The sequence below is a fragment of the Loxodonta africana genome, chromosome 14 (genome assembly GCF_030014295.1).
Source record: "Loxodonta africana isolate mLoxAfr1 chromosome 14, mLoxAfr1.hap2, whole genome shotgun sequence".
NCBI classification, from domain to species: domain Eukaryota; kingdom Metazoa; phylum Chordata; class Mammalia; order Proboscidea; family Elephantidae; genus Loxodonta; species Loxodonta africana.
Genome location: NC_087355.1, coordinates 615,936 through 642,283, shown reverse-complemented (window position 1 = coordinate 642,283; position 26,348 = coordinate 615,936). Strand labels below are relative to the sequence as shown.

The window sequence follows — 26,348 nt, the reverse complement described above, 5'->3', positions numbered from 1 at the left end:
ATTCATACTATCACCTTTAATGAGGGGTTCGCATTCACTTTTTGAATACAGATCTGGTTTAATATAATTTTTTACTTTAATTCACTTGATATTTTTCTATGAGATTAAAATAAAATGAACTGTTCATAGTGCACATAAGACGTTTAAAGTGAGAATGTTGTGACAGTTAATGATTTTCAATTTCCTTGTAGATAGTCTACATGGGCTGGTGTGAAGCACGGGAGCAGGACCCCCTTCAGGACAGGATGTATTCTCCAACGTTTCTCGCCCTGAGAGGCTCAAGTCTTTACAAGTTTTTGGCACCTCCAGTAAGCATTTATATCCAACCTTACTTCTTGTCTCATGTTGACATGACAGCTTGACATCCACTAAACAATAATTAGTAGCATATTACCAAAGTATTCTGAACGTCATATACAGGAAAAAAAAATAGAAAATAGTCAAAATATTCCTAAAAATATCATTCTAAAAATATGACCTGACCATAAACAATTGCTTTAGATAATGTGTCTGGAAAATAATGGACCAAATTATAATATTGTTAAAAGTCATATGCAGACTTTGGAAAATAGATTTTAGGAAGTGTTTGTAAACATATCACCTTATTTTGTTAATAAGTTAATAAATATTAGGGAAATGATTATTTAAAGAGAAGACGAAGTAGACTAACCAATTCTGAAGATTTACTATAGATGATAATATGTTTATCAGTCTGTTGTCCTCAAAAGAAATTTGAAGAGAATTTTAAATATTTGACACTTTTAGTTACTGATAATAATCACTACATCTTATATATTTAATTTATTATTAGCAAATAATAATTAGCATTGTGCCCTGTGTTAGTGTTGAGTCCTTTCCAACCTTAGCCAAACTTCTGTCAGTTAAAAGTTTAGATTAAGAATTTTCCTCTGCAAAAATCAAAAATATATCCTGGTATGTATTATTATGACACTTAAAATATGCTTATCTGTGTATAACCAGTATTTCTAAATCAAATCAATAATATTTCCAATGATCTCTTATAGTCTATATTCTAGCCACTGGACTTTTCAGTAAATATATATGGGTACTTACCTCACCTAAGGTCTTGCTTTTGGAAGCATGTACCTTGCCCAACATTAGGCTCTCAAGAATATTTATTTAGTATAAATATAAAATGCCAGACTTCTCACTCTGCATGTCGAATCATTCACAGAGTCTAGGAAATATCAAGCCTGGCTTAGTGCTATTTTGAATGTCTGTGTCTACAAAAAGTTCAAAGAACCAGAGAAGCAGAAAAATAATATTTTAATCTGTTCCTACTGTGAATAATTTCATAGGAGTAGACAGAGAGATATATGTTGCAAACGTAAATACATGAAATGACTTCTTGGTGCTTTCCTACTATACTTGCTGCTTTTATACTTCCTAAATGAACAAACTCTTAATATAAATTACCTGTTTTCTTAAAAAAATAAAGCCAGTGTTGCTATCTAGTGCTCTTGTCTATGTGTACCTGGTGGTAAACAGAAAAAAAATTACCTGTGTAGAATATAAATGCTTAATATTATATGTAGAAAATATACCCTTTATTTAAAATACTGAGAGACATTGGGTATACAATTTAAAGTTTTGCTGGAAGACTTGAAACAGTGATATGGCTTAGAACAGAGGGAAATCGAAACATTATACATGGATATTTTGAGAATAATTTCACAATTGAGAGACTAAATAGATACTCCTATGAATATTTCACTTATTATGTACCATATTAAGCAAATAAAATGAAGAGGAAAATATGGGCTATTTGTCTAAAATTAATACCATTATTTTCTCATCTTTAAAGGTGACCATCTGGGACTGGACTCGAGCTGAGAAAATATTTTCGGTTTATGAGATTATGTGCAAGATTCTCAAGGTATGGTCAATAAGTAGTAATTGTTTTAAGGATGTCTTCTCAGCAAGCAGTAGTTCTGGGCATTTTAGGTAGCTTGTAAAAATGGGAAAAGACAAGCAGAATGCATAGAATGTTCCATACCTCATAGCGTCTTGGATAGCTCTTAGGCAGATTCTACAGTCCTGCAGGAGGGGGACGAGCAGAACCTTGGTGGGGCTCCATAGAAGAAGAAGTAGAAAGTCTAATTGAAATTAGTCTGAATTTAAGCCGTAATTGTTACCATAGTTTTGGTTTGTTTGTTTTGCTGATTAAAGTAGGGAAATAATTGGATAAATCCTGAAATTAGAAAATATAAAGGTAAATGCAGATAGAAGTAAACTTTTTATATTGAGGTTAACCATCTCTTCAAGTGTGCAAAAGAGCACAAAATTGTTATAAGTCAAATTGCAGTGATATACACAGGGTTTTTCCCTTTTTCTAGAAAAGATATTTCCCAAAAATTATTTTTTAAAAAAATTAACAAAAATTGCCATTATAACCATTTTTTGTTCCATAGGTTATTTTTTGTTCTTATTGAGAATATACACAGCAGAACATAGACTAATTCAACAACTTCTACATGTACAATTCATTGACATGTATTACATTTAAGTTGGTAACCATTATCACCCTCTTTTCTGAGTTGTTCCTCCCCCATTCACATAAACTCATTGTGTTTTAAACATAAACTCCTTAAGTTTTCTATCTACTTTTTTGAGTTGTTGTCAATTTGACCTCATATATAGTTCTTAAAAGGACACAATGCCCAAGGCAGACATTCTTTATCAATTTAGTCAAACTATCGTTTGGTTTTAAGAACACTTCATGGGATAAGGTTTAAGGTCTGAAAATTACCTCAGACTAAATTGATTTAGGGGTTCATCCAGCCTCCATGGTTCCACAAAGTCTGGATTCCATGGAAATTTGAAATTATTTTCTGTAATTAATACTTTTTAATCAGAATAAAAAAAAAAAGCCTGCTGTAGAATCTTAGATCGAAAAATTCAGTAATGGTAGCCAGGCATCATCCAATTCATGGTTTCATGGGATATCCCAGTTAATTGACCAAATATCATATGTAGTGCTTCTGTTTCACCTCCTAGTTCATTGTGTGGTGTCTGTGTTCTTAAAAGCTTACAAACAGTCATCCAAGGTACAACGATTTGTCTCTGTTAACCTGGAGCAATAGAGGAAGAAGAAGAGACAGGAATAGGAAGAAGAAATGGAGTGTGTGGCTTATTGCTTCCACGAGCAACTGCATCCATTGCCATGAGACCAGAAGAACTGAATGGTGCTTAGCTACCATTTTAACCATATTTAAGTGTACAATTCAGTGACATTAGTTACTTTTTGTATAAACATCAACACTGTCTATTTCCAAATATTTTTCATCTCCCCAGACAGAAACTCAACATGCCTTAAACAATGGTTCCACATTTCCCCCACCCACCCACCCACCCCTGATATTTTTGTTAGGTGCCCTTGAGTTGGCTCTGACTCATAGAGGCCCTGTGTACAACAGAACGAAACACTGCCTGGTCCTGCACCATCCTCACAATCATTGTTATGTTGAGTCCATTGTGGCAGCTACTGTGTCAGTCCATCTTATCAAGAGTCTTCCTCTTTTTCGCTGACCCTCTATTTTACTAAGCATTAGGTCCTCCTCCAGGGACTGTTCCTTCCTAAAAACGTATCCAAAGTACATGCAATGAAGTCTCTCCATGCTCGCTCCAAGGAGCATTCTGGCTGTACTACTTCCAAGATTTGTTCATTCTTCTGGCAGTTTGTGGTATAGTCAATATTCTCCGCCAACACCGTAATTCAAAGGTGTCAACTTTTCTCCTATCTTCATTATTCATTGCCCAGATTTGCATGGATTGTGGGAATTAAAAATACCATGGCTTCGGTCAGGCTCACCTTAGTCTTCAAAGTGACATCTTTGCTTTCTGACACTTTAAAGAGTTTTTTTTTTTTTTTTTTTGCAGCAGATTTGCCCAATACAATACATCATTTGATTTTTTGACTGTTGCTTCCATGGGTGTTGATTGTAGATCGAAATAAAATGAAATCCTTCACAACTTCAGTCTTTCCTCCATTTACCATGATGTTGCTTATTGGTCCAGTTGTGAGGATTTTTGTTTTCTTGAGGTTGAGTTGCAATCCATACTGAAGGCTATAGTCTTTGATCTTCATCGGTAAGTGCTTCAAGTCCTCTTCAGTTCCAGCAAGCAAGGTTGTGTTATCTGCATATTGCAGGTTGTTAATGAGTCTTCCTCCAATTCTGGTGCCACATTCTTCTTCATATAGTTCAGCTTCTCAGATTATCTGTTCACAGATAGAATAAGTTTGGTGAAAGGATACAACCTTGACGCATACCTTTTCTGACTTTAAACCATGCAGTATCCCCTTGTTCTGTTTGGAAAACTGCCCCTTCGTTTATGTGCAGGCTCCCCATGAGCGCAATTAAGTGTTCTGAAGTTCCCATTCTTGCTAACGTCATCCATAATTTGTTATGATCCACACAGTCTAATGCCTTTGCCTAGTCAATAAAACACAGATAAACATCTTTCTGGTTTTCTTTGCTTTCAGCCAAGATCCGTCTGACATCAGCTATGATATCCCTCATTCCACATTCTCTTCTGAATCCAGCTTGAGTTTCTGGCAATGTACCACTGCAATGACTTTTGAATGATCTTCAGCAAAATTTTACTTTTGTGTGGTATTAATGATATTGTTCGATAATTTCCACCTTCGGTTGGATCACTTTTCTTTGGAATGGAGATGAATATGGACCTCTTCTAGTCAGCTGGCTAGGTAGCTGTCTTTCAAATTTCTGGGCATATAGGAGTGAGCACTTCCAGTGCTGCATCCTTTGTTGAAACATCTCAATTCGTATTCCATCAATTGCTGGAGCCTTGTTTTTCGCCAGTGCCTTCAGTGCAGCTTGGACTTCTTCTTTCAATACCATCAGTTCTTGATCATATGCTACCTCCTGAAATCATTGAATGCCGATCTATTCTTTTTGGTACAGTGTCTCTGTATTCCTTCCATCTCCTTTTGATGCTTCCTGCATTATTCAATATTTTGCCCACAGATACCTTCAAAATTGCAACTTGAGGCTTGAATTTTTCTTCAGTTCTTTCAGCTTGAGAAATGCCAAGTGTGTTGTTCCCTTTTGGTTTTCTAACTCCAGGTCTTTGTGTGTATCGTTATAATACTTTGTCTTCTTGAGCTGCCCTTTGAGATTTCTGTTCAGCTCTTTTACTTCACCATTTCATCCATTTCCTTTAAAAAAAACCCACTGCCATTGAGTCGATTTCGACTCATAGCGACCCTATAGGACAGAGTAGAACTACCCCATTTGCTTTAGCTACATGATATTCAAGAGCAAGTTTCTGACTTCCATTGTGATCTTTTCTTTCTTTCCTGTCTTTTTAAAGAACTTTTGCTTTCTTCATGTATGATGTCCTTGATGTCTTCCCACAACTCCCCTGGTCTTTGGTCATTAGTGTTCAATGTGTCGATTCTATTCTTGAGATGGTCTCCAAATTCAGGTGGGATATACTCAAATTATACTTTGGTTCTCATGGACTTGTTCTAATTTTCTTCAACTTGAACTTGCATGTGAGTAATTGATGACCTGTTCCACAGTCAGTCCCTGGCCTTGTTCTGACTGATGATATAGAGCTTTTCCATCATCTCTTCCCTCAGATGTAGTTGATTTTATTCCTGTGTTTTCCAATCAGTGAAGTCTGTGTGTATGATCATCATTTGTGTTAGTGAAAAAAGGTATTAAAACTGAAGAAATTGTTGGTCTTGCAAAATTCTGTCACGTGATTTCCGGCATAGTGTCTATCAGAAGGCCGTATTTTCCAACTACCGATCCTTGTTCTTTATTTCCAACTTCCTCATTCTGATGACCAGTAATTATAAATGCATCTTGATTGCTTGTTTGATCAATTTAAGACTGCAGAAGTTGGTAAAAGTCTTTAATATCCTCATCTTTGGCATCAGTAGTTGGTGTGTAAATTTGAGTAGTAGTTGTGTTAATTGGTTTTCCTTCTAGGCATATGGGTATTATTCTATCACTGACAGTGTGTTGTGTGTCAGGATAAATCTTGAAATGTTCTTTTTGACGGTGAACGTGGCACCATTCCTCTTCAATTTGTCATTCCCAGCCTGGTAGACTATATGAATGTCTGATTCAAAATATCCAATACCAGTCCATTTCAACTCACTAATGCCTAGGGTATTGATCTTTATACATTCCATTTCATTTTTGACAATCTCTAATTTTTCTAGATTCATACTTCATACATTCCATGTCCTGATTATTAATGGACATTTGCAGCTGTTCTGATTTTGAGTCTTTCCACATCAGCAAATGAAGGTCCCAAAAACTTGACTATCCGTGTCAATGAAGTCAGCTCTACTTTGAGGAGGCAGCTTCTCCCCAGTCTTTCAACCTGAGGGGCTCATCTTCTGGCACTATATCAGTGTTCCACTGCTATTCATAAGGACTTCACCAGCCAATTTTTTCAGAATTAGACTACCAGATCCTTCTTCCTAGTCTCTCTTATTCTGGAAGTTTCACTGAAACCTGTCCATTAAGAGTGACCCTGTTAGTATTTGAAATACTGGTGGCAAAGCTTCCAATATCATAACAACTTGCAAGCCACAACATTATGACAAACTGACAGACTTGTAACTCACCTCTGGTAACCACTAATAAATTCTGTGCTTGTGGTTACTGTAGATGTTTCATATGCATGACATCATACAATGTTTGTCCTTTTGTGTCTGACTTGTCTCACTTAAGATATTTTCAAGGTTCATCACCTGTAGTAGTACATATCAGTATTCATTTGCCTTTTGGCTGAATGATATTTCATTTTACAGCTACCCCATATTTTGTTTATTCGTTCTTATGTTGATGGGCATTTGTGTTGCTTTTTTAACCTTTGAGCTGTTGTGGACAATGCTGCAATGAACCTAAATATCACAGGAGTTTTGCAATAACTAGTCATCAAGAATTCTGTAAAATTTCAAATGATCTTTGTGGGCATTTGTAAGAGTCAAAACAGAAATAATCTCCATTCAGTTTTTAGAGCTTGAATGCTTGGATATATTGGTGATTAAATCCTTCTTAAGGTTGACCTTGCTTGTGCAACCCAGGAGGAACCATAAGCTTGCATTTTATGTCAGTTGTTTCTGTTCCACTTAAAGACTTGTTAGAGTAGAAAATATTGGGACATTTAAAATATACTCATATGTATCAAAAATGTCCGAAGGTAAGGAGAGGGGGAAAATTTTTGATTACCTTAAAAGTTCATAATTTTCCTTCCCTACAGTGTCTTATAGGCCTTATGGTGTAAGAAAACTCTGGAATAATTGAGTTCATTGTCAGTAAAAAAAAAAAAAAAATGTTTTGGCAAATCCTAAAAGGATATGCCAGCATCTGAGGGAAAGATCTTATCCAACTCCAGTTTATAGGTCCCTAATAGTTTTTTGTTTTTCTTTTAAACAAAAAAAACTAATAGATTTTTAAAAAGACAGAGAAAGAAAGGAAGAAACTGAGATAGTAATCACCCCAATATATTGGTTTATTTAATCATTTTTTATTCCTATACTAATATAATTTTTGCATAGTAATAATCCAGAAAGTGTTTCTATATTCTTATTTAGATTAAAATATTTTATAAATGTGTTATAAGTAACTACATGTTCTTCATAACCCATCTTTAAAAAAAAATACAGTTTACTATAATATCTTTAAATGACTACAATTTTAAAAAGAATTTAAAAACTTACATTGGGCACCATCAAATACAAACATTTGATATTTTCTTTCCTTTTTTATTTATCTTTTGCAAAACTAAGATCAGATTGTTTTTTCATGTAAAATATGTATAATTTTTTTGTCAATTAAAATTTTTCAAAAAAATATACTTTGTGATAGATTTAGTCCATCTCATCAATTGGTCTATTATAATTTATTTAGTCAATTCCTTGATTTGAGGCATTTTGGGGCTACACAACAGCAGCTAGCAATGCATCAATTTGTTTCCCATTTTGTTCTTGTTATCATAAACACCACAACAATTCTTTGATTTGTTTAACAAATAGCTATGGAGTGTCTACTATACGACAAATATCTAAGCACTTGTTATGTGGCTAGAAAAAAGAAAGAAGAAAATTATAGTCAGCAAGAATTGGCCTTTGCCCCAGACCTTTATCCAACTTTCCATCCCAGTTCTGAGTTCTAGAAACACTAATTCCAGAAAGCCCCCTTTCTTCTGATGTATTGATTCTGAAGCTACATCAGTAATCATGAAAGCAACAAGCCAATAACAGTTAAAGTGTATACAGCTTACATGTTTGTGGTTGGTATTATCCTGTATGTATTAATTCATTTAATCTTCCCCAAAATGCAATGATGTCGTTATTATCACTCACATTTTACAGATGTGGAAACTGATGCAAAGAAGTTTAGTAGACCAAGGTCACATGGTAAATATCAGAGGTAAAGAGTTAAATCTTGTAGTCAGCCTCAAAAATCTGTGCTCTTAAACATTATGTTATACTTCCTCTTTCTTGCTTCGTATAACCATTGTGGAAAATTGGAGAGAAAGGAAAACTAGAAAGCCAGCCTCTACTGACCAGGTAGTAGACGCTTAAAATAAGAGAGACATGGCAGCAAATGCTAGTTTTGTTACTAAATACACCATCCTTTGCAAACATATTACACATTATAAGTTTCAAGTTTTTCATCCATTTGTAATACACATGTTGTTGAAGTCTGGCAATTCATTAATTGCTTTACAAATGCATTGTTTAATTTATTAATTCACATTACATGTATTTGTTGATTATGCTGTATGTGTCAAACACTCCACTAGTTGTTAGGGATTCAATATACCTGTTTGGGAAGGTGGAATTCACACAGAGCCTCACTGACTAAGAAATTTAAGAGCAGCATTTTGGAGGAAGCCTTAAAAAAACTGAAATCTAAGTAATTATTAATGGATTAAAAAAGATGAAGATGTGTCATGGTTGGGGAGGAGTTTGGTGTGGGGGGTGAGGACAGAGTATTCCAGGCATGGGAAAAATCATGTAAACATGCCCAAATTTTCAAAGAAGTATGTGTGGTTTAAAAAACAAACAACAACAACAGAAAATTCAATATGGCTGTGGATGGTCTTGGTATGAGGTTTTCTTTGGGGTAGTGGTAGGGGAGGAGCTGTTAAAAAAGTAAAAAGAAATATGAACGTTATATAAAGAACAAAAGAGAGCCATTTAAGGATGTCAACCATGAAGACTGAGCAAGTTTGCATTTTAGAAAATATTTTAATCCAGTGTGGAGGATGTCAGAGTGGTACAAGAGGGGCTGTTTGAGGACCCTTGACAGAGTTGCTAAAGAGTTCTAAAGTAGATCATCATCTGTGGGCTGAGAAGGGTATAAGAGGTATGGGGAAAAGAAGATGGGTTTAAGTAAAAGATTAGGTAAAGGTTCATTGTCAGTCCTCACATTCATGATGATGAAGGGCTTACATAGACCTTGCCCTTCTGTTCTTGAGTTACCTGACTTTGTTATCAAGGTTATAACCTTAGCTCTAAATTTTTACCTTCAATAATGCAGTCAAATGTAGCTGTTGAAACACAAAACATGTTTTATATTCCAGATTTTGAACCTTAAGAAAGCCTTTAATTCTGCCTTGCAGTCATACTATATTTTACTAACCCATTATCCTGCCTAATCTATTCGAGTCTATGGTAAACCTCTCATTCCCCCCAGATTAACAAATTTGCACCCATTCTCACTCTTAGCTGATGATCGTGTTATTAATGGCACCTAAATAAACTGTGCAAAGTAAACATGTTCTCAATGAGATGACTGGATGAACATTAGTCCTGTGACATTCCTGCTAAAGCTGCACTAACTGCATCGATGCATGAGGAAACCTCAGACCTAATTTCACTTAATCACAGGAAAACCCAATGCACTCTAATTTAGTCTAGTCTAGTCTTTTTTTTTAGTCTTATTGTTGTTTTGTGCTGTTCAATCGATTTCAAATTACAGTGACCCTATAGGGCAGAGTAGAACTGCCCCACAGGGTTTCCAAGACTGTAAATCTGTACGGAAGCAGACTACCGCATCTTTCTCCCAAGGAGGGGCTGACAGGTTCGAATGGCTGACTTTTTTGTTAGCAGCTGAGTGTTTAATCACTGCGCCACCAGGACTCCTTTTGTGAGGAAGTGTCAGATAAACCCAGGTAAAACACATTTTGTAAAATAACTGACCTGTACTGCATTTTTTTGCAAATAATACAAATAATGAGCACATTGTACGTTTGCCAACATGCCTTCCCCTGGTGAGTTATTTCCATAAGCACCCTATTCTAATTTTTTACTACAACACGTAAAAAAAAAAAAAAAATGGCATACAGAGTTTACAAAAATACTTCTCAGGGAGGGTGTCGTTGGCAAAAAGACATAGAACATGTGCATTATTTGCATGAAAAATATGGTAGTCTTCGGTAAATGAGCCTTAGTGATACAATGGTTAAATGCTGGACTGCTAACTAGAAAATTGGTGGTTTGAACCCACCAGTGGCTCCCCAGAAGAAAAGACCTGGCGATTTGCTCCTGTAAAGATTACCAAAAAAGAAAACCAAACCCAGTGCCGTCGAGTCGATTCCGACTCATAGCGACCGTATAGGTCAGAGTAGAACTGCCCCATAGAGTTTCCAAGGAGTGCCTGGTGGATTCGAACTGCCGACCCTTTGGTTAGCAGCCGTAGCACTTAACCACTACGCCACCAGGGTTTCCTCCTGCAAAGATTACAGCCTAGAAATTCCTAAGGGGGCAGTTCTAAACTGTCCTGTAGGGTCCCTATTAGTCAGAATTGACATGATGTTACACAACAACAACAACGATCTTCAGTAATAAGGTCGCTGGGTGGTGCAAACTAAAAGGTTGGTAGTTCAAACTTACCCAGAGGTGCCTGGAAAGAAAGGCCTAGCCATCTGCTTCTGAAATGTCACAGTCATGAAAACCCTGTGGAGGACAGTTCTACTCCACACACATGTGATCACCATGAGTCAGAGCTGACTGGAAGGTAACTGGTTGTGGTTAATTATCAGTAATGGGGGCACTGTTCGTTCGGTGGTACAATTCTCACCTTTCATGAAAGAGACCCAGGTTCAATTCCTGTACTTCACCTCAGATGCAGTGTAGGCTTGCATGTTGCTATGATGCTGAACTGGTTTCAGTGAAGCTTGCAGACTAAGATGGACTAGAAAGAAAGACCTAGTGTTCTATTTCCCAAAAATCAGCTGTGAAAACTCCATGGATCACAATGGTCGGATCCACATCTGATCATGTGAATGGCACAGTGTTTAGTTTTGTTGTACATGGGGTTGCCATGAATTGGATGCCAACTTACAGGCAGCTAACAACAGGTAAAAATAAAAGCATTGTGATGAGAAAGGCAAATAATTAGGAAACACATTAAAATATGGGGCCAGGGTCATGAGGTATCACATTAGCAGTTTATTCTCAAAAGGTTCAGGAAAAGAAGAAGAAAAAAAAAAAACCTTGTTAATTCACCAGCAAATTTTGTTTAAGTCTGGTTGTATGAAATACCAATACATTTCAGAATTTGTTACATAAAAAATAAAAAGATCTGTGAAACAAACAGCCAGGCAAGAAAAAGTAAACTTAAAAAAAAAAAAAAAAACTTAGCATAGGTAAATTGTTTTCAGTGCAGCAAATGTTGATAGAAACCCGCTAAAGGCAAGTGGGCCACTAATAAGCATTGTGAGAAGAGTTTGTTAAAACTTTTGGTGACTAATTTAAAAGAATAATTATTAAAAATGGAAAGAAAAGGAAACAAGAAAATTAAAAAAAAAAAAAACTTTAAATAAAATAATGAAATCAACCTGTCTTTAACAAACAGATACATGTGGCTATATAATCATCAGATTTTGAAAGGAATTTTAGTACCTTTTATCTTTGTTGAACAGTTATGGGTTTACAGAAAAATTGCACACGAACTACAGAGTTCCCATAATCCCTCAGCCCCCTGCATAGGTTTTCCTACTATTTACATTTTGCATTAGTGTCATGTATTTGTTCCAATTGATAAGCCAATATTAGTACATAAGTCCACGGTTTCTATTAGGGCCCACTTTTTGTTATGTACAATTCTGTGGGTTTTGACAAATACATACTGTATTTTTAGCCAAATAAAGCACGCCTTCTATGTTTGTTTGCCAACTGTACCCTCCCTCTATGAGGTATTTTTGTAAGTGCTGCTATGCCAATTTTTTTTACATGTTGCTGCAAAAAATTAGCATAACATGCTTACTAAAATACCTCATGGGGGGAGGGCAATATTGGCAAGCAAAGATAGAAGGCGCAAGTTATCTGAGTAAAAATATGGTAATGCCATGTGTCCACCACTACAATATCATGCAGAATAGTTTCACTGCCTTAAAACGTTCTGTGCTTCATCTATTCATTTATCCTTCCCCTCTTCCTGCAGGACCCACGCACTGTAGATCTTTTTGCTGTCTCTATATTTTGCCTTTTCTAGAATGTAATATAGTTGGAATCTATAGAGCTGCTTCAGATGGGCTTTTTTTTCACTTACCAATATTCATTTAAGGTTCCTCTGTGTCTTTTTGTACTTGATAGTTCATTTCTTTTTATCATTGAATGAAACTTCGTTGTATGAGCACAATTGTACATTGTATGAGCACATTTGTTTTTCTGTTCATCTACTGAGGGACATCTTGGTTGCTTCCAATTTTTGGCAATAATGAATAAAGTCTCCATAAATATTTGTGTGCAGGTATTTGTATGGACATAAATTTCCAGCTCATCTGGATAAATACCTAAGAGCATAATTGCTGGATCATTATGGTAGGTCTGGACTGATACACAATATCACGATAAATGGAGATTAAATTGAAGTTGTCAATGATTTCATTCTACTTTGATCAACAATGTCCATAGAAGCAGCAGTCAGCAAATCAAAGGACTTGTTGCATTGGAAAAATCTGCTGCAAAAGATTTCTTCTAGAGTTTTAAAAAGGAAAGATGTCACTCTGATGCCTAAGCTATATCTCACTCAATCATGTTTTCAATTGCCTCACATGTATGTAAAAGCTAAACGATGAAAAAGAAAGACAGAAGAAGAATTGATACATTTGAATTGTGGTGTTGGAAAAAGACACTGAATATACCGTAGACTTCCAGAAGAATGAACAAATCAGTCTCAGAAGAAATACAGCCAGAATGTCTTAAAAAGCTAGGCATGCTCAGTTTGAACAGATTAATCAGGAAAGATCAATAGCTGGAAAAGGACAATGTGTCTGGTAAGGTATAGGATCAAGAAAATGAGGGAAGCCCTCAATGAAATGGATTGACATGGTGGCCGAGACGAAGGACTGAAACACATCAATGATCATGAAGATGGCACAGGGCCAGGCAATATTTCGTTCCATTGTACATAAGGTCTCCATGTATTGGAGCCAACTAAACAGCAACTAGCTTTGTAAGAAACTGCCAGACTGTCTTCAAAGTGGCTGTACCATTTTGCATTTTCACCAGTAACTGAATGACAGTTCCTGTTGCTCCACATCCTTGCCAGCATTCGGTGTTATCAGTGTTTTGGATTGTAGCTTTTGAATATATGTGTAATGGTATTTGATTGTTGTTTTAAGCTGCAATTCCCTACTGACACATGTTGAACATCTTTTCATGTTTATTTGTCAAATGTTAATCTTCTTTGGTGAGGTGTCTGTTCAGATCTTTTACTCATTTTATAACTGGGCTGCTTACCTGTTGTGAGTTTTAAGAGTTCTTTTTATATCTTGGATATCTTTTTATCAGATATGTGTTTTGCAAGTATGTTCTCCCAGTTTGTGGCTTGTCTTTTTATTCTCTCAACATACATATTTTCAAATACTTTTATTGAGTTTTTGGTGAAAATTTACACAGAAAATTAGATTCCCATTTAACAATTTCTACACGTTTTTTCCAGTGACTGTCATGGATTGAATTGTGTACCCCAAAAATATGTGTCCACTTGGCTAGGTCATGATTCCCAGTATTGTGTGATGGTCCACCACTTTGTCATCTGATGTGAATTTCCTATGTGTCGTAAATCCTATCTGTATGATGTTAATAAGGTGAGATTAGAGGCAGTTAGTTTAAAAAGGCAGGACTCAATCTACAAGATTAGATTGTGTTTTAAGCCAATTTCTTTTGAGATATAAAAGAGAGAAGCGAGCAGAGAGACTTGGGGACATCACACCACCAAGAAAGAAGCACTGAGAACATAAATCATCCTTTGGACCTGGGGTCCCTGTGCTGAGAAGCTCCTAAACCAGGGAAAATTGATGACAAGGACCTTCCTCCAGAACTGACAGAGAAGAAAAAGCCTTCCCCTGGAGCGGATGCCCTGAATTTGGACTTGTAGCCTACCAGGCTGTGAGAGAATAAACTTCTCTTTGTTAAAGCCATCCACTTATGGTATTTCTGTTATAGGAGCACTAGATAACATTTGTTACATTTTCCACATTGTATCAACATTTTCATTATTTCCTTTCTGATTGTTCTGTTTCCAATATTCTTTCTTCCTCACTCCCCACCCTCTCCCTCATCCTTCTCATCTTTGTTTTAGGGTAAATGCTGACCATTTGGTCTCAAATAGATGCTTTTTTCACTGTAAAAGGAGCACAGGACACATAGGTTTTGTTGTTTATTTTGTAAGCCAATCAGTTAGTTGAAAGGTGGCCTCCAGAGATAGTTTCAGTTCAAAGTTTAAGGGATATTTCAGGGTGATAGTTTCAGAGATTCCCCAGGCCTTTGCCGCTTCAGTACGTCTGACCATATTTTTTAAAAGATTTAGAGTTTTTTTTTACTATTATCTCCCATTCTATCTGGAACTGTCTATTATGGCCCTGGTCAGAAAGGTCAGTAGTGGTAGACGGGCTCCACCTATTACTTCTGGTCTCGGGGTAGGTGAGGCTGTGGCTCCTGTGGGCAATTGGTTGTATAGACTGATTTCTACTTTGGGTCTTTGGTTTCCTTCTTTCTCTTTTGCTCCAGATGAGTAGAGGCTCGTAGTTGTATCTTACATGGCCACTAAGAAACTGTTAAGACCTCAGATGTTACTTGCCAAACTAGGATGCAGAAGATAACATTATAGACTATGTTGTAATAATTTGACCAAGAGGACTCATTCAGCTATGGTCCAAAACCTTCATACCCAGTAAACCAGTCCTGTGAGGTGTTTGGTTATGTCTGGGAGGTATCTGTGACTGTGCCCCCTACATGCTGTATCACACATATGAATATATGTGCAGCACTCACAAAACATAGGTATAGATACGCCTAGAGATACACCTATATATGCTGACATATATACATAACATATACCTTCTTGTACACGTGTATGTATACATACCTATCTCTGTAATCACTCACATGTTTTTTTGGTTATAATTGCTGTTGTTGCCAAATTGTATATGTTATAGCATTTACCAATAATGTCCCTTATTCTTGTGTATCTTTTAGTGTCATCCTTTACCTTGATTAAGTTGTTCTAACGTCACTGACATTCAGTGTTTCCTTTCCCATCACCAAAACTAGCAAGTCTCTGCTGTCTAGAGAGTGATTCCCCCTCCTTGCCCTTCATATCTCTGTTAACCACCAAAGAACATTGATTTCTACGTGTATACCTATTTTTTGTTTTTTTATAAAAGCGGGATCATACAATATTTGTCCTTTTGTGCTTGACTCATTTCACTCAATGTAATGTCCTTTAGATTCATCCATGTTATAAGATGTTTTGTAGACTTATCATTATTCTTTATAGTTGCTTAATATTCCATTGTATGTATAAACTACATTTTGTTTAACCATTCATCCATCCATGGGCACTTATATTGTTTTCATCTTTTTACTATTGTGAAAAATGCTGCAGCGAACACAGATGTGCATATATCTATTTGTGTTACTGCTGCTGTATTTTATGCAAATAATGTGTACCTTCTACATTTGTTTGTCTACTGCACTCTGCCCTTGTGAGGTATTTTCATAAGTGCTGCTATGCCATTTTTTTTTTTTTTTTACACGTTGCTGTAAAAAAATCAGCATAGTGCTCTTTCGAAAATACCTCCCAGGAGGAGGACACAGCTGGCAGACCAATGTAGGAAAAAAAAAAAAAATTGAGAAGGCACATGTTATTTGCGTGAAACACAGTATTAAATTTCTAGGGTGTATATATAGGAGTGGGGTGCTGGATTATAGAGTCTTTCTATTTCTAGCTTTTTGAGAAAGTGCCATACTGTTTTCCATAGTGGATGTGTAATTTTGCATTCCCACCAGCAGTGGATAAGACTTCCAATTCCCCACAACCTCTCCTATATTTGTTGTTTCCTGTTGTTTTTTTTTTGTTGTTGTTTTTTGATCAGAGCTATTTTGCAGGGGTAAGATGATATCTCACGGTAGTTTTGTTTTTCATCCTTCTGATGGCTAAGGATCACTAACATTTTTTCATGTGTTTGTTGAACGTCCTCTTTGGCAAAGTGTTTCCTTCTGTCTGCCATGGATTGAATTGTGTCCCCCAAAAATATATGTATCAATTTCCCTAGGCCATGATTTCCAGTATTGTATGATTGTCCACCATTTTTTCATCTGATGTCATTTTCGTATATGTTGTAAATCTTACCTGTATGGTGTTAATGAGGTGGGATAGGCAGCAGTTATGCTCAGAACTCAATTTACAAGGTTGGATTTTGTCTTAAGCCAATCTCTTTTGAGATATAAAAGAGAGAGGCAAGCAGAGAGATGGGGGGCCTCATACCACCAAGAACGCAGGACTTGGAGCATAGTGTGTCCTTAAGCCAATCTCTTTTGAGATATAAAAGAGAGAGACAAGCAGAGAGACGGGGGGCCTCATACCACCAAGAAAGCAGTACTGGGAACATAGTGAGTCCTTTGAAATTGGGGTCCTGTGCAGAGAAGCTCCTAGTCCAGGGGAAGACTGATGACAAGGACATTCCTCCAGAGCTGACAGAGAGAGGAAAGCCTTTCCCTGGAGCTGACGCCCTGAATTTGGACTTCTAGGCTATTAAAAATAAATTTCTCTTTGTTAAACCATCCACTTGTGACATTTATGTTATAGCAGCACTAGATGACTAAGACAGTATCCTTCAACCTTTTTTTAATTGGATTGTCTTTTTGTTGTTGAGTTTTTGAAGTTTTCTATATCATATATATCACTCCAAAAGATTTTTTCCGAATCTGTAGGTTCCTTTTTCACTCTTTTGATAAAATTTTTGGATGAGTGTAAATATTTAATTTTAGCATGTCCCAGTTATCTAATTTATCTTCTGTTGCTAGTGCCTTTGTAGTTATGTTTGGTAATCTATAACTAAAAATAATTAGGCCCCATAATTTTGTCCCTATATTATCTTTCAAGTTTTAGCTTTAACATTTAGGTCTTTGATTCATTTTTAGTGTTTTTTTTTTTTTTAATGATGTTATGGATCTTATTTCATTTTTCTGCAAATGGATATCCAGTTATACCAGCCTCATTTTTTAAAGACACTTTCTTCCCCATTGAATGGACCTTGTTCTCTTGTCAAAAATCCGCTGCCCACATATGGATAAATTTACTTCTGGATTCTCAGTTCTATTCCATTGGTCTATGTGTCTGTCAATGAAACGGTACCAGGCTGTTTTGATTACCGTGTTTTTAAAATATGTTTTGAGATTGGGAAGTATGAGGCCTCCTACTTTGTTCTGCTTCAGTGTTGCTTTGGCTCTTTGGGGCCTGTTTCCGTACAAAGTTGGTGATATGTTTCTCCATTTTAGTAGCAAATGTTCTTGGGATTTGAATTGGGGCTGCGCTATATCTATGGATTGTTTTGGGTAGTATTGACGTTTTCACAATGCTTAGTCTTCCAGTCCGTGAGCATGATTTTTTTTCCCATTTGTGAAGGTCCCTTTTAGTTTCTTGCATGGGTGTTATATAGTTTTCATTGTGTAGGTCTTTTACATTCCTAGTTAGGTTTATTTCTAAACATTTTACCTTTGGGTTGCTATTGTAAATGGTATTGTTTCTTGATTTCCTTTTCTGAGTTCTCTTTGTTAGTGTGAAGAAACCCAACTGACTTTGGTTTTTGATCTTGTATCCTGCCACAGTGCTGAATCCTTCTATTAGATCCAGTACCTTTCTTATGGAATCTCTGGGATTTTCTAAGATAATGTGATCTGAGAATGGAGATAGTTTTACTTCTTCCTTTCCAGTTTGGATGCCCTTTATTTCCCTTTCTGGCCTTATTGTTCTGGCAAGAACTTGCAGTATAATATTGAATAAGAGTGATGATAGTGGGTATTCTTGTCTCATTCCCATTCTCAAGGGGAAGGCTCTCAGTCTTTATTGAGAATAATGTTAGTTGTTGGTTTTGCATTTATGCCCTTAATTATTCTGAGGAATTTCCCTTTTACTATTTTTTTGAGAGCTTTTGTCAGGAAAGGGTGTTGGATTTTATCAAATACCTTTTCTGCATCAATTGTGATGATCATGTTATTCTTTCCCTTTGCTTTATTTATGTGATGAATTGTGTTAATTGATTTTCTAATGTTAAACCATCCTTGCATTCCTGGTGTGAATTCCACCTGATCATGACATATGATTTTTTTTGATATGTTGTTGGATTCTGTTGACTAGAATTTTGTTGAGAATTTTTGCATCTATATTTATGAGGGATAAAGGTCTGTAATTTTCTTTTTTCTTTTGTGGTGCCTTTACCTGCCTATGGTATTGATGTGATTAGCTTCATAGAATGATTTAGGTGGTGTCCTTCCTCCCTTTTCTATGTTTTGGAAGAGTTTGAGTAGAATTGGTGTCAACTTTTCTCTCAGTGGTTGATAAAATCCCCTAGTGAAGCCATCTGGGCTCAGGTGTTTTTTGCTTAGAGTTTTTTTTTTTTTTTTTTTTCAATCTCTTCTTGTGGGTCTGTTTAGATTTTCTAACTTTGTGTTACTTTAGGTGGCTAGTGAGTTTTTAGGAATGTGTCCATTTCTGCTAGGTTTTCAAAAATTTTTGGAGTATAGTTTTTCATAATATTCTGTTATAATTCTCTTTATCTCAGTTGAATCTGTGGTAAAGTCTCCAGTTTCATTTCTTATTTTGATTATTTGCATCTTCTCATTTTCCCTTTTGTCAGTTTGGTCAGTGGTTTGTCTATTTTATTGATCCCTTCAAAGAACCAACTTCTCACCCTGTTGATTATTTGTATTGCTTTTCTGTTTCCTATTTCATTATTTCTGCTCTGATCTTTATTAATTCCTTTCTTCTTGTAGCTTTGTTCTTCTTTTGCTCTGTTTTTTTCTACTTGTTCGAGTTGTTGGTTTAAGTTATTGATTTTGAAAACTTCTTCTTTAATGTATGCACTTATTGCTATAAATTTCCCTATGAGCACTGCTTTTGTTGCGTTCTGAAAGTTTTGGTATGTCATGTTTTCATTCTTGTTTAATTCTAAATATTTTTTAATTTCACCTTTGATTTCTTTTGTGACCTAAAAGTTCTTTTTGCAATGTGTTATTTAGTTTCCATGTATTTAATTTTATTTTCCTTGTTCTTCCTGTTATTGATCTCTAGTGTCATACCCTTACGGCCAGAAAAGGTGTTTTATATAATTTCAATCATTTTAAATTTGTTGAGGCTTGGTTTGTGGCCTGAATTATGGTCTGTCCTGGAGAATGTTCCATGTGTGTTGGAAAAGAACGTGTATTGTTTTCCTGTCAATGGTGTCTTCTGAAAACGTCCATGAGTCCAATTGGTTAAAAGTGTCAAGTTTTCCATATCTTTTTTCATTTTCTTTTAGTTTTTCCATCCATCATTGAAAGTGGTGTGTTAAAATTCTTACTATTGTTATAGATCTGTCTATTTCTCTCTTCAATTCTGTTAGAGTTTGTTTTATAAATTATGAAGTTCTGGCATTAGGTGCATAAATATTTGTAATTGATACATTTTCTTGGTGAATTGACCCTTTAATTATTATATAAAGTCCTTCTCTGTCTCTTATAACTTATTTTGCTTAAAAGTCTATTTTGGTGGATGTTAATAGTGCTACTACTGCTCTCTTTTGGTTAGTGTTTGCTCCATCTATTTTTTTCCATCCTTTAATTTTTAACCTGTTTGTGTCTTGGTGTCTAAGGTGTGTCTCTTGTAGACAACATATTGATGAGCCATTTTTTTTTTATATACATTCTGTCGCTCTCTGCCTCTTCACTGGTACACTAAATCCATTTATATTCAGTGTGATAATCAGTAGGTATGGATTTACTACTGCCATTTTATTACAGTTTCTTTTGTGGTGTTAATTTTTGTTGTCTTTGTTCTTTTCTTTCTTTAATGAGTTCTGTTTGTATACAGCTTTTCTTTTCCTTTCATTTATTATTGTTTTTGTGTCTATTGAGTCTTTTTTTTATTTTCTTCTTTATTTTGGTGGGTAGATTTAATACTTTTCTTTGTGGTTACCCTGCAATTTATATTTACCATCCTAAATTTAAAACAGTCTTATATCTTGAGATCGCTTTGACTTCCTGTCCATATGGAAGTTCTATAACTACACCATTCGTTCCCATTTTGTTTTTGAATTTGAACTTGTTTGCATCTTTATATCTCTGGTTCCCTGTAATAAATTTTGTAGCTTTACTTTACTTTTTTGAAGTCTTTACATGGCTTGGTATCTGAGTGATGCTGTCATATGCCTTTGTCTAAGGTTGTTGTCTGACATCTTTGGTTTTCTATCCTAAGGAGTTCCTTTAGTATTTCTTGTAAGGCTGGTCTGGTGGTTACAAATACTCTTAATTTGTGCTTATCTATGAGTATCCTAATTTTACCCTAATTTTTGAAAGACAGATTTGCTGGATATATGATTACTGGCTGGCAGTTCTTTTTTTTTTTTTTTCTTTTTTCACAGCTTTGTATATGTCATCCAAATGCCTGCATGGTTTCTTATGAGAGCCCCTTTGTAGGTCAAATTTTACTTTTCTCCAGCTGCTGTCAAAATTCTCTCTATTTGTTTGGTTCTGGAAAGTTCAATTATGACATGTCTTGGTGAATTTCTTTTGGAGTCTATCCAGTACGAATTTCATTGAAAATCTTCGTTGGAAATCTTCTTGTCTTTCATTATATGTGGGATGTTTTCTGCCAATATGTCCTCAAAAATTCTCTCTGTATGCTTTTTTCTCTCTTCCCCTTCTGGGAAGCCTCGTATGCATATATGTATAATATTCCTTTTAATGGTAACCCACATAACCCTTAGGCTTTTTTCATTTTTCTGCCATCTTTTTTTACACTAGTGTAAAAAATATATATATTTCGCTGATTCTTTCTCGCATTGTTTTGATTCTACTTCTGTGTCCTTCTAGTGAGTCTTTTATTTTTGATATTTTATTGTTAAGTTCTGAATTTCTAGTTGTTGTTCTTATATGACTTCTGTTTCTCTGTTGAGTGTGTTGTGTTATTTTGTATTGTATTTCTGAATTCTTATAGGTTTTTTTTTTCTGTTTTCTTTAATCTCTTTGAAGAACCTAAATATTAGTCTTTTGAATTCCTTGTCAGGTAGTTCTATTATCAGTTCTTCCTCAGAAAGGTTTTCTATCCCTTTACTATGTTTCTTTGCCTAAACTATTGTATGCTGTTTTTTCATATTATTAGCAATTGACTGCTGTCTTTGAGGCGTTGTTGTTAGGTGCTGTCCAGTTGGTTCCAACTCATAGCAATCCTATGTACAACAGAATGAAACACTGTCCAGTTTCACAAATGTTGCTATGCTTGAGCCCATTGTTGCAGCCACTGTGTCAGTCCATCTCATTGAGGGCCTTCCTGTTTTTCACTATACCAAGCATGATGTCCTTCTCCAGGGATTGGTCCCACCTGATAACATGCCCAAAGTATGTGAGATGCAGTCTCATCATCTTTGCTTCTAAGGAGCATTCTGGCTATACTTCTTCCAAAATAGACCTGTTCGTTCTTTTGGCAGTCCATGGTATGTTCAATATTCTTCGCCAACACCATAATTCACATGTATCCAGTCTTCTTCAGTCTTCCTTATTCATTGCCCAGCTTTCACATGCATATGAGGCAATTGAAAACACCACGGCATGGGTCAGGTGAGCCTTAGTCTTCAAGGTGACATCTTTGCTTTATAACACTTTAAAGAGGTCTTTTGCAGCAGATTTGCCCAATGCAATGTGTCATTTTATTTCTTGACTTCTGCTTCCATGGGTGTCGATTGTGGATCCAAGTAAAATGAAATCCTTGACAAAGTTGATCTTTTCTCCATTTATTATGATGTTGCTTATTGGTCCAGTTGTGAACGTTTTTGTTTTCTCTGTGTTGAGGTGTAATTTATACTGAAGGCTATAATCTTTGATCTTTATCAATAAGTGCTTCCAGTCCTCTTCACTCTTCAGCAAGCAACTTTGTGTCATCTGAATAGCCCATGTTGTTAATGAGCCTTACTCCAATCCTGATGCCACATTCTTCTGCATATAGCCTAGCTTCTTGAATTATTTGCTCAGCATACAGATTTAATAAGTATGGTAAAAGGATACAACCCAGACACACACTTTTCCTTACTTTAAACTTCACAGTATCCCTGAATTTAGAGATACACCATCTCAAGAATAGATTTGATGCACTGAACACTAATGACCAAAGACCAGATGAGTTGTGGAATGGCATCAAGGACATCATACATGAAGAAATCAAAAGGTCACTAAAAAGATAGGAAAGAAAGAAAGACCAAAAAGGTACTTAGAATTGACTCTGAAACTTGCTCTTGAATGTCGAGTAGTTAAAGTGAATAGAAGAAATGCAGTAAAAGAGCTGAACGGAAGATTTCGAAGGACAGCTCAAGAAAACATAGTATTATAACGACTTGTGCAAAGACTTGTGCAAAAACCAAAAGGGAAGAACACATTCAGCATTTCTCAAGCTGAAGGAACTGAAGAAAAAAAATCAAACCTTGAATTTCAGCAGTGAAGGATTCTATGGGCAAAATATTGAATGATGCGGGAAGCATCCAAAGAAAATGGAAGGAATACAGAGTCACTGTTTCAAAAAGAATTGGTAGACATTCAGTCACTTCAGAAGGTAGCACGTGATCAGGTCCAAGCTGCACTTAGGGCATTGGTGAAAAGAAGGGATTGATGGAATACCAATTGAGATGTTTCAACAAATGGATGCAATGTTGGAAGCCCTTACTCCTCTCTGCCTTGAAATTTGAAAGACAGCTACCTGGCCAACCAACTGGAACAGATCCATATTTATGACTATTCCAAAGAAAGACAATCCAACTGAATGCAGAAATTATTGAACAATATTGTTAATGTCACTGCAAGTAAAATTTTGCTGAAGAGCATTCAAAAAATGGTTGCAGAAAAACATTGACAGGGAATTGCCAGATATTCAAGCCAGATTCACAAGTGGACGTGGAATGAGGGATATCATTATTGATGTCAGATGGATCCTAGCTGAATGCAGAGAATAACAGAAAGATGTTTATCTGTGTTTTATTGACTATGCAAAGGCATTCAACTGTGCGAATCAAAACAAATTATGGATAACATTGTGAAGACTGGGAATTAGAGGCATTAGGGTTCTATTATTTTTGTTTATATATTTCTTTATTGATTCTATGTATTATTTTGCTTTTGTTTTGAAGTATCTGGAACCTAGTTTTTTTCCCTTTTTCTTTACATTGTCTACCTTCCTTTGTATTATTTTAATTGGTGTTTTGTAGTATTAGTCTGTGTATGAATAAAATGCTGCTGCTTGGTAAGTCTGTGTATGGGTTTAGTGCTGTTGGTTGTCTAGGCGTGCTTTCTTCTCACTGGTGGCTTACACACACATTTTGGTCTTATGTCATTAGGTGTGTATGACTGCTCTTAGATGATTGGTGGTGTACCAGTTGGCATCTCCTCAATGTTCAGCACCAGGAGTTGGGTTGTCAAGGTCCTTTCACAGTTCTTGAGGTGTAATGCATTCCCTCTGCATTGCCATAAACATTTAGTGCAACCTCTGAAGCACAGAATGGGGCATGGGAAGGGGTAGGCAGGATAGGTTTCAGACGCCCACAAGGCCTCCAGGTTATGGCATGGAGTCTTTCTTGGATGCAGAGGGAGCAACTGGGTAGGGCCTAGAGACCAGCTGGATCAGAGGTGAGGTTGGCTGGGCGGGGTGCAAAATCCTTCTCTACCAGGGGTGGGCTGGAAGGGAAAGGGCAAGAATCTCACTTGGCTGGGTGTGGTGGGCGGGGGGAAGAGTTGGCCAGGCAGGGTATACAGTCCTGCTCAGCTGGGAAAAGGTATGTGGGAAGGAGAAGGGGAGGGTACGTGGGCAGGATGGGCTGAAGGGCAAAGCAGAGCCTGCCCAGGTTTGCACAGATGGTCTGTACCTCTAGGAGGGGAGCTGGGTGGGACTAGACTTGTGCCCATTGGCATGGGCCGTCTGCATCTCAGGAGCTGTTGTGGGGCAAGGGTAGGTTTCCACACCTTGGAACAGACATCTTTACTTCAGGTAGGGTGTGTGAGGGAGTAGGGATTATGCCCAGTAGTGCAGATCACAGGCACATGTGGGAAAGGAAGAGAGTGAAGGGAAGCCTGCACGGAAAGGAAGAGGTGATGGGTTGCACAGGGACAGCGCTAGGAGGGCCTCTAGCTGTTACTCTGCAAATTGACTTTTCCATGGGCATCTCCCATCTAGAAGACTGGGGTCTGCCACTGACAAGCCTTCCCTACACTAATTCCTACCTCTCTCCTTTGTTGCACTCTACAGAGGGGCTCCAGCTCACACTCACCCTTCTGCTCCTCCTCTTTGTTCCCCTGCAAATATGTACTCCGTGTCTATTCTGTCTCCTTCCTTTAGGCTCCAGTGATTCAGTCAGCTTCACTTTTCTCTAGGAGCACTTCCCTGCAGTTCCTTGGCATCATAACTATTCTACTGCCATGCCTCACCGTTTCTGGATTGCCCTGTCTATGGCCACATCCTGCCTACCTTGTTGTTTCTTTCCAGGGTTGTTTGCACAGAATTTTTGTTGCCAGCTGTGTTCTCCTTGAGGTTGCTGTCCTGGGTCCCTCATTCTGGGTTGCTGCTTAATATTATCTCAAAATGGCCACACTGTGCTGCACTGGTTGGCAGGGTACAGTTGATCTACAAATCTCTGTTTTCCTGCTTTCTGTGTTCTGTCTTTCCTTCTAGTCTGTTTCTTCAGCTCTCCATTTGATGTTCTAGGATCCGAGGTTTTTATTTGTGTCTGTTTTACTTCATTTCTTGAGTCTTTGTTCTCAGTAGTTGTTATGGGGCATGTAGCCATGACCCCATCTTAAACCAGCTCTTACTCATCAGATTTTTATTTAAAATATATTTTTCTATATCTCAAACATGTATTTGTAATTGAAAAAATAAATCCAATTTTATTTCTTTTACTATCACTACTGGCATTGTGCATACAAAAGAGATGTTTTAAAAGAGTGTATTTGTTGTAATGTGATTTAAAATAAAAACAAAAATAAAATCTACAAAGAGTATATTTGTATACGCAAGTTATATACAAATATACAGATAAAAATCATATGTAAATACGCAGTGTACAAATATACAATAGAAAGAAAATGTAAAATACTGCTTGGGAATCAATGTTCATTCATTTCCAAGGAGCAACTAATGGATTTGAACTGCTGACCTTTTGGTTAGCAGCTAAGCTCTTAACCACTATGCCGCCAGGGCTCTACTATTTTTATTAGGCAAGCACTAAATATTTGTTAGAGATGAAGTATCCCTCCAGTAATCTGTAATATAGATGTAGAATTGTTTTACAGTAGTATTTTATGTTGATGATACACATTAATGGAGAAGATTGTAATTTGTCTCTGAAGATACCACTTACAAAGGAAAGTTTCTTCTTGGAAGAACATTTTAGTCAAAACAATATTTCTTTGCATTATCTGAATATGTATCAGATTTAATTTTTAAAATGACAATTAAGAAAAAATTATAAAATGTCTTACATTTTATTAGCTGATTTTGAAATAATTATAATTGTTACTTTTTAATGTGTCACTTTAGAATTACATTGTCACAAAATATTAATGACTTCCTAAAATTTAATCCTCTTAAAGTATGTTTTCTGCTTTTTTTTCCCCCTGTGATTATACATTTCCTTTGTGAATTTTAAGACCCTTTATAAGCTATAAACTAAATTTGTAGTATGGCTGCTTTGGTTGAGAACTGCAGTTTTCCAACTCTGAGTAGAAATATGGGAATGTCAGAGAAGACATATCACAGGAATAGGAGAGGGTTGCTCCCCATCGTGCTGATCCCTGCAACTTCAAATCA

The 26,348-nt window shown here is 36.4% G+C and overlaps 1 protein-coding gene across 2 annotated transcripts in view; it reads left to right on the top strand.

The window, feature by feature from the left end:
* The window catches only part of SNTG1 (syntrophin gamma 1), a 564,878-nt gene that overhangs the window by 407,929 nt on the left and 130,601 nt on the right, over positions 1-26,348 (top strand). For both annotated transcript variants that reach the window (XM_023540209.1, XM_003421078.3), the window contains exons 12-13: positions 192-308; positions 1,826-1,897. In XM_023540209.1, the coding sequence (XP_023395977.1) occupies positions 192-308; positions 1,826-1,897 (189 nt within the window). The remainder of the gene's footprint in view (positions 1-191; positions 309-1,825; positions 1,898-26,348) is intronic.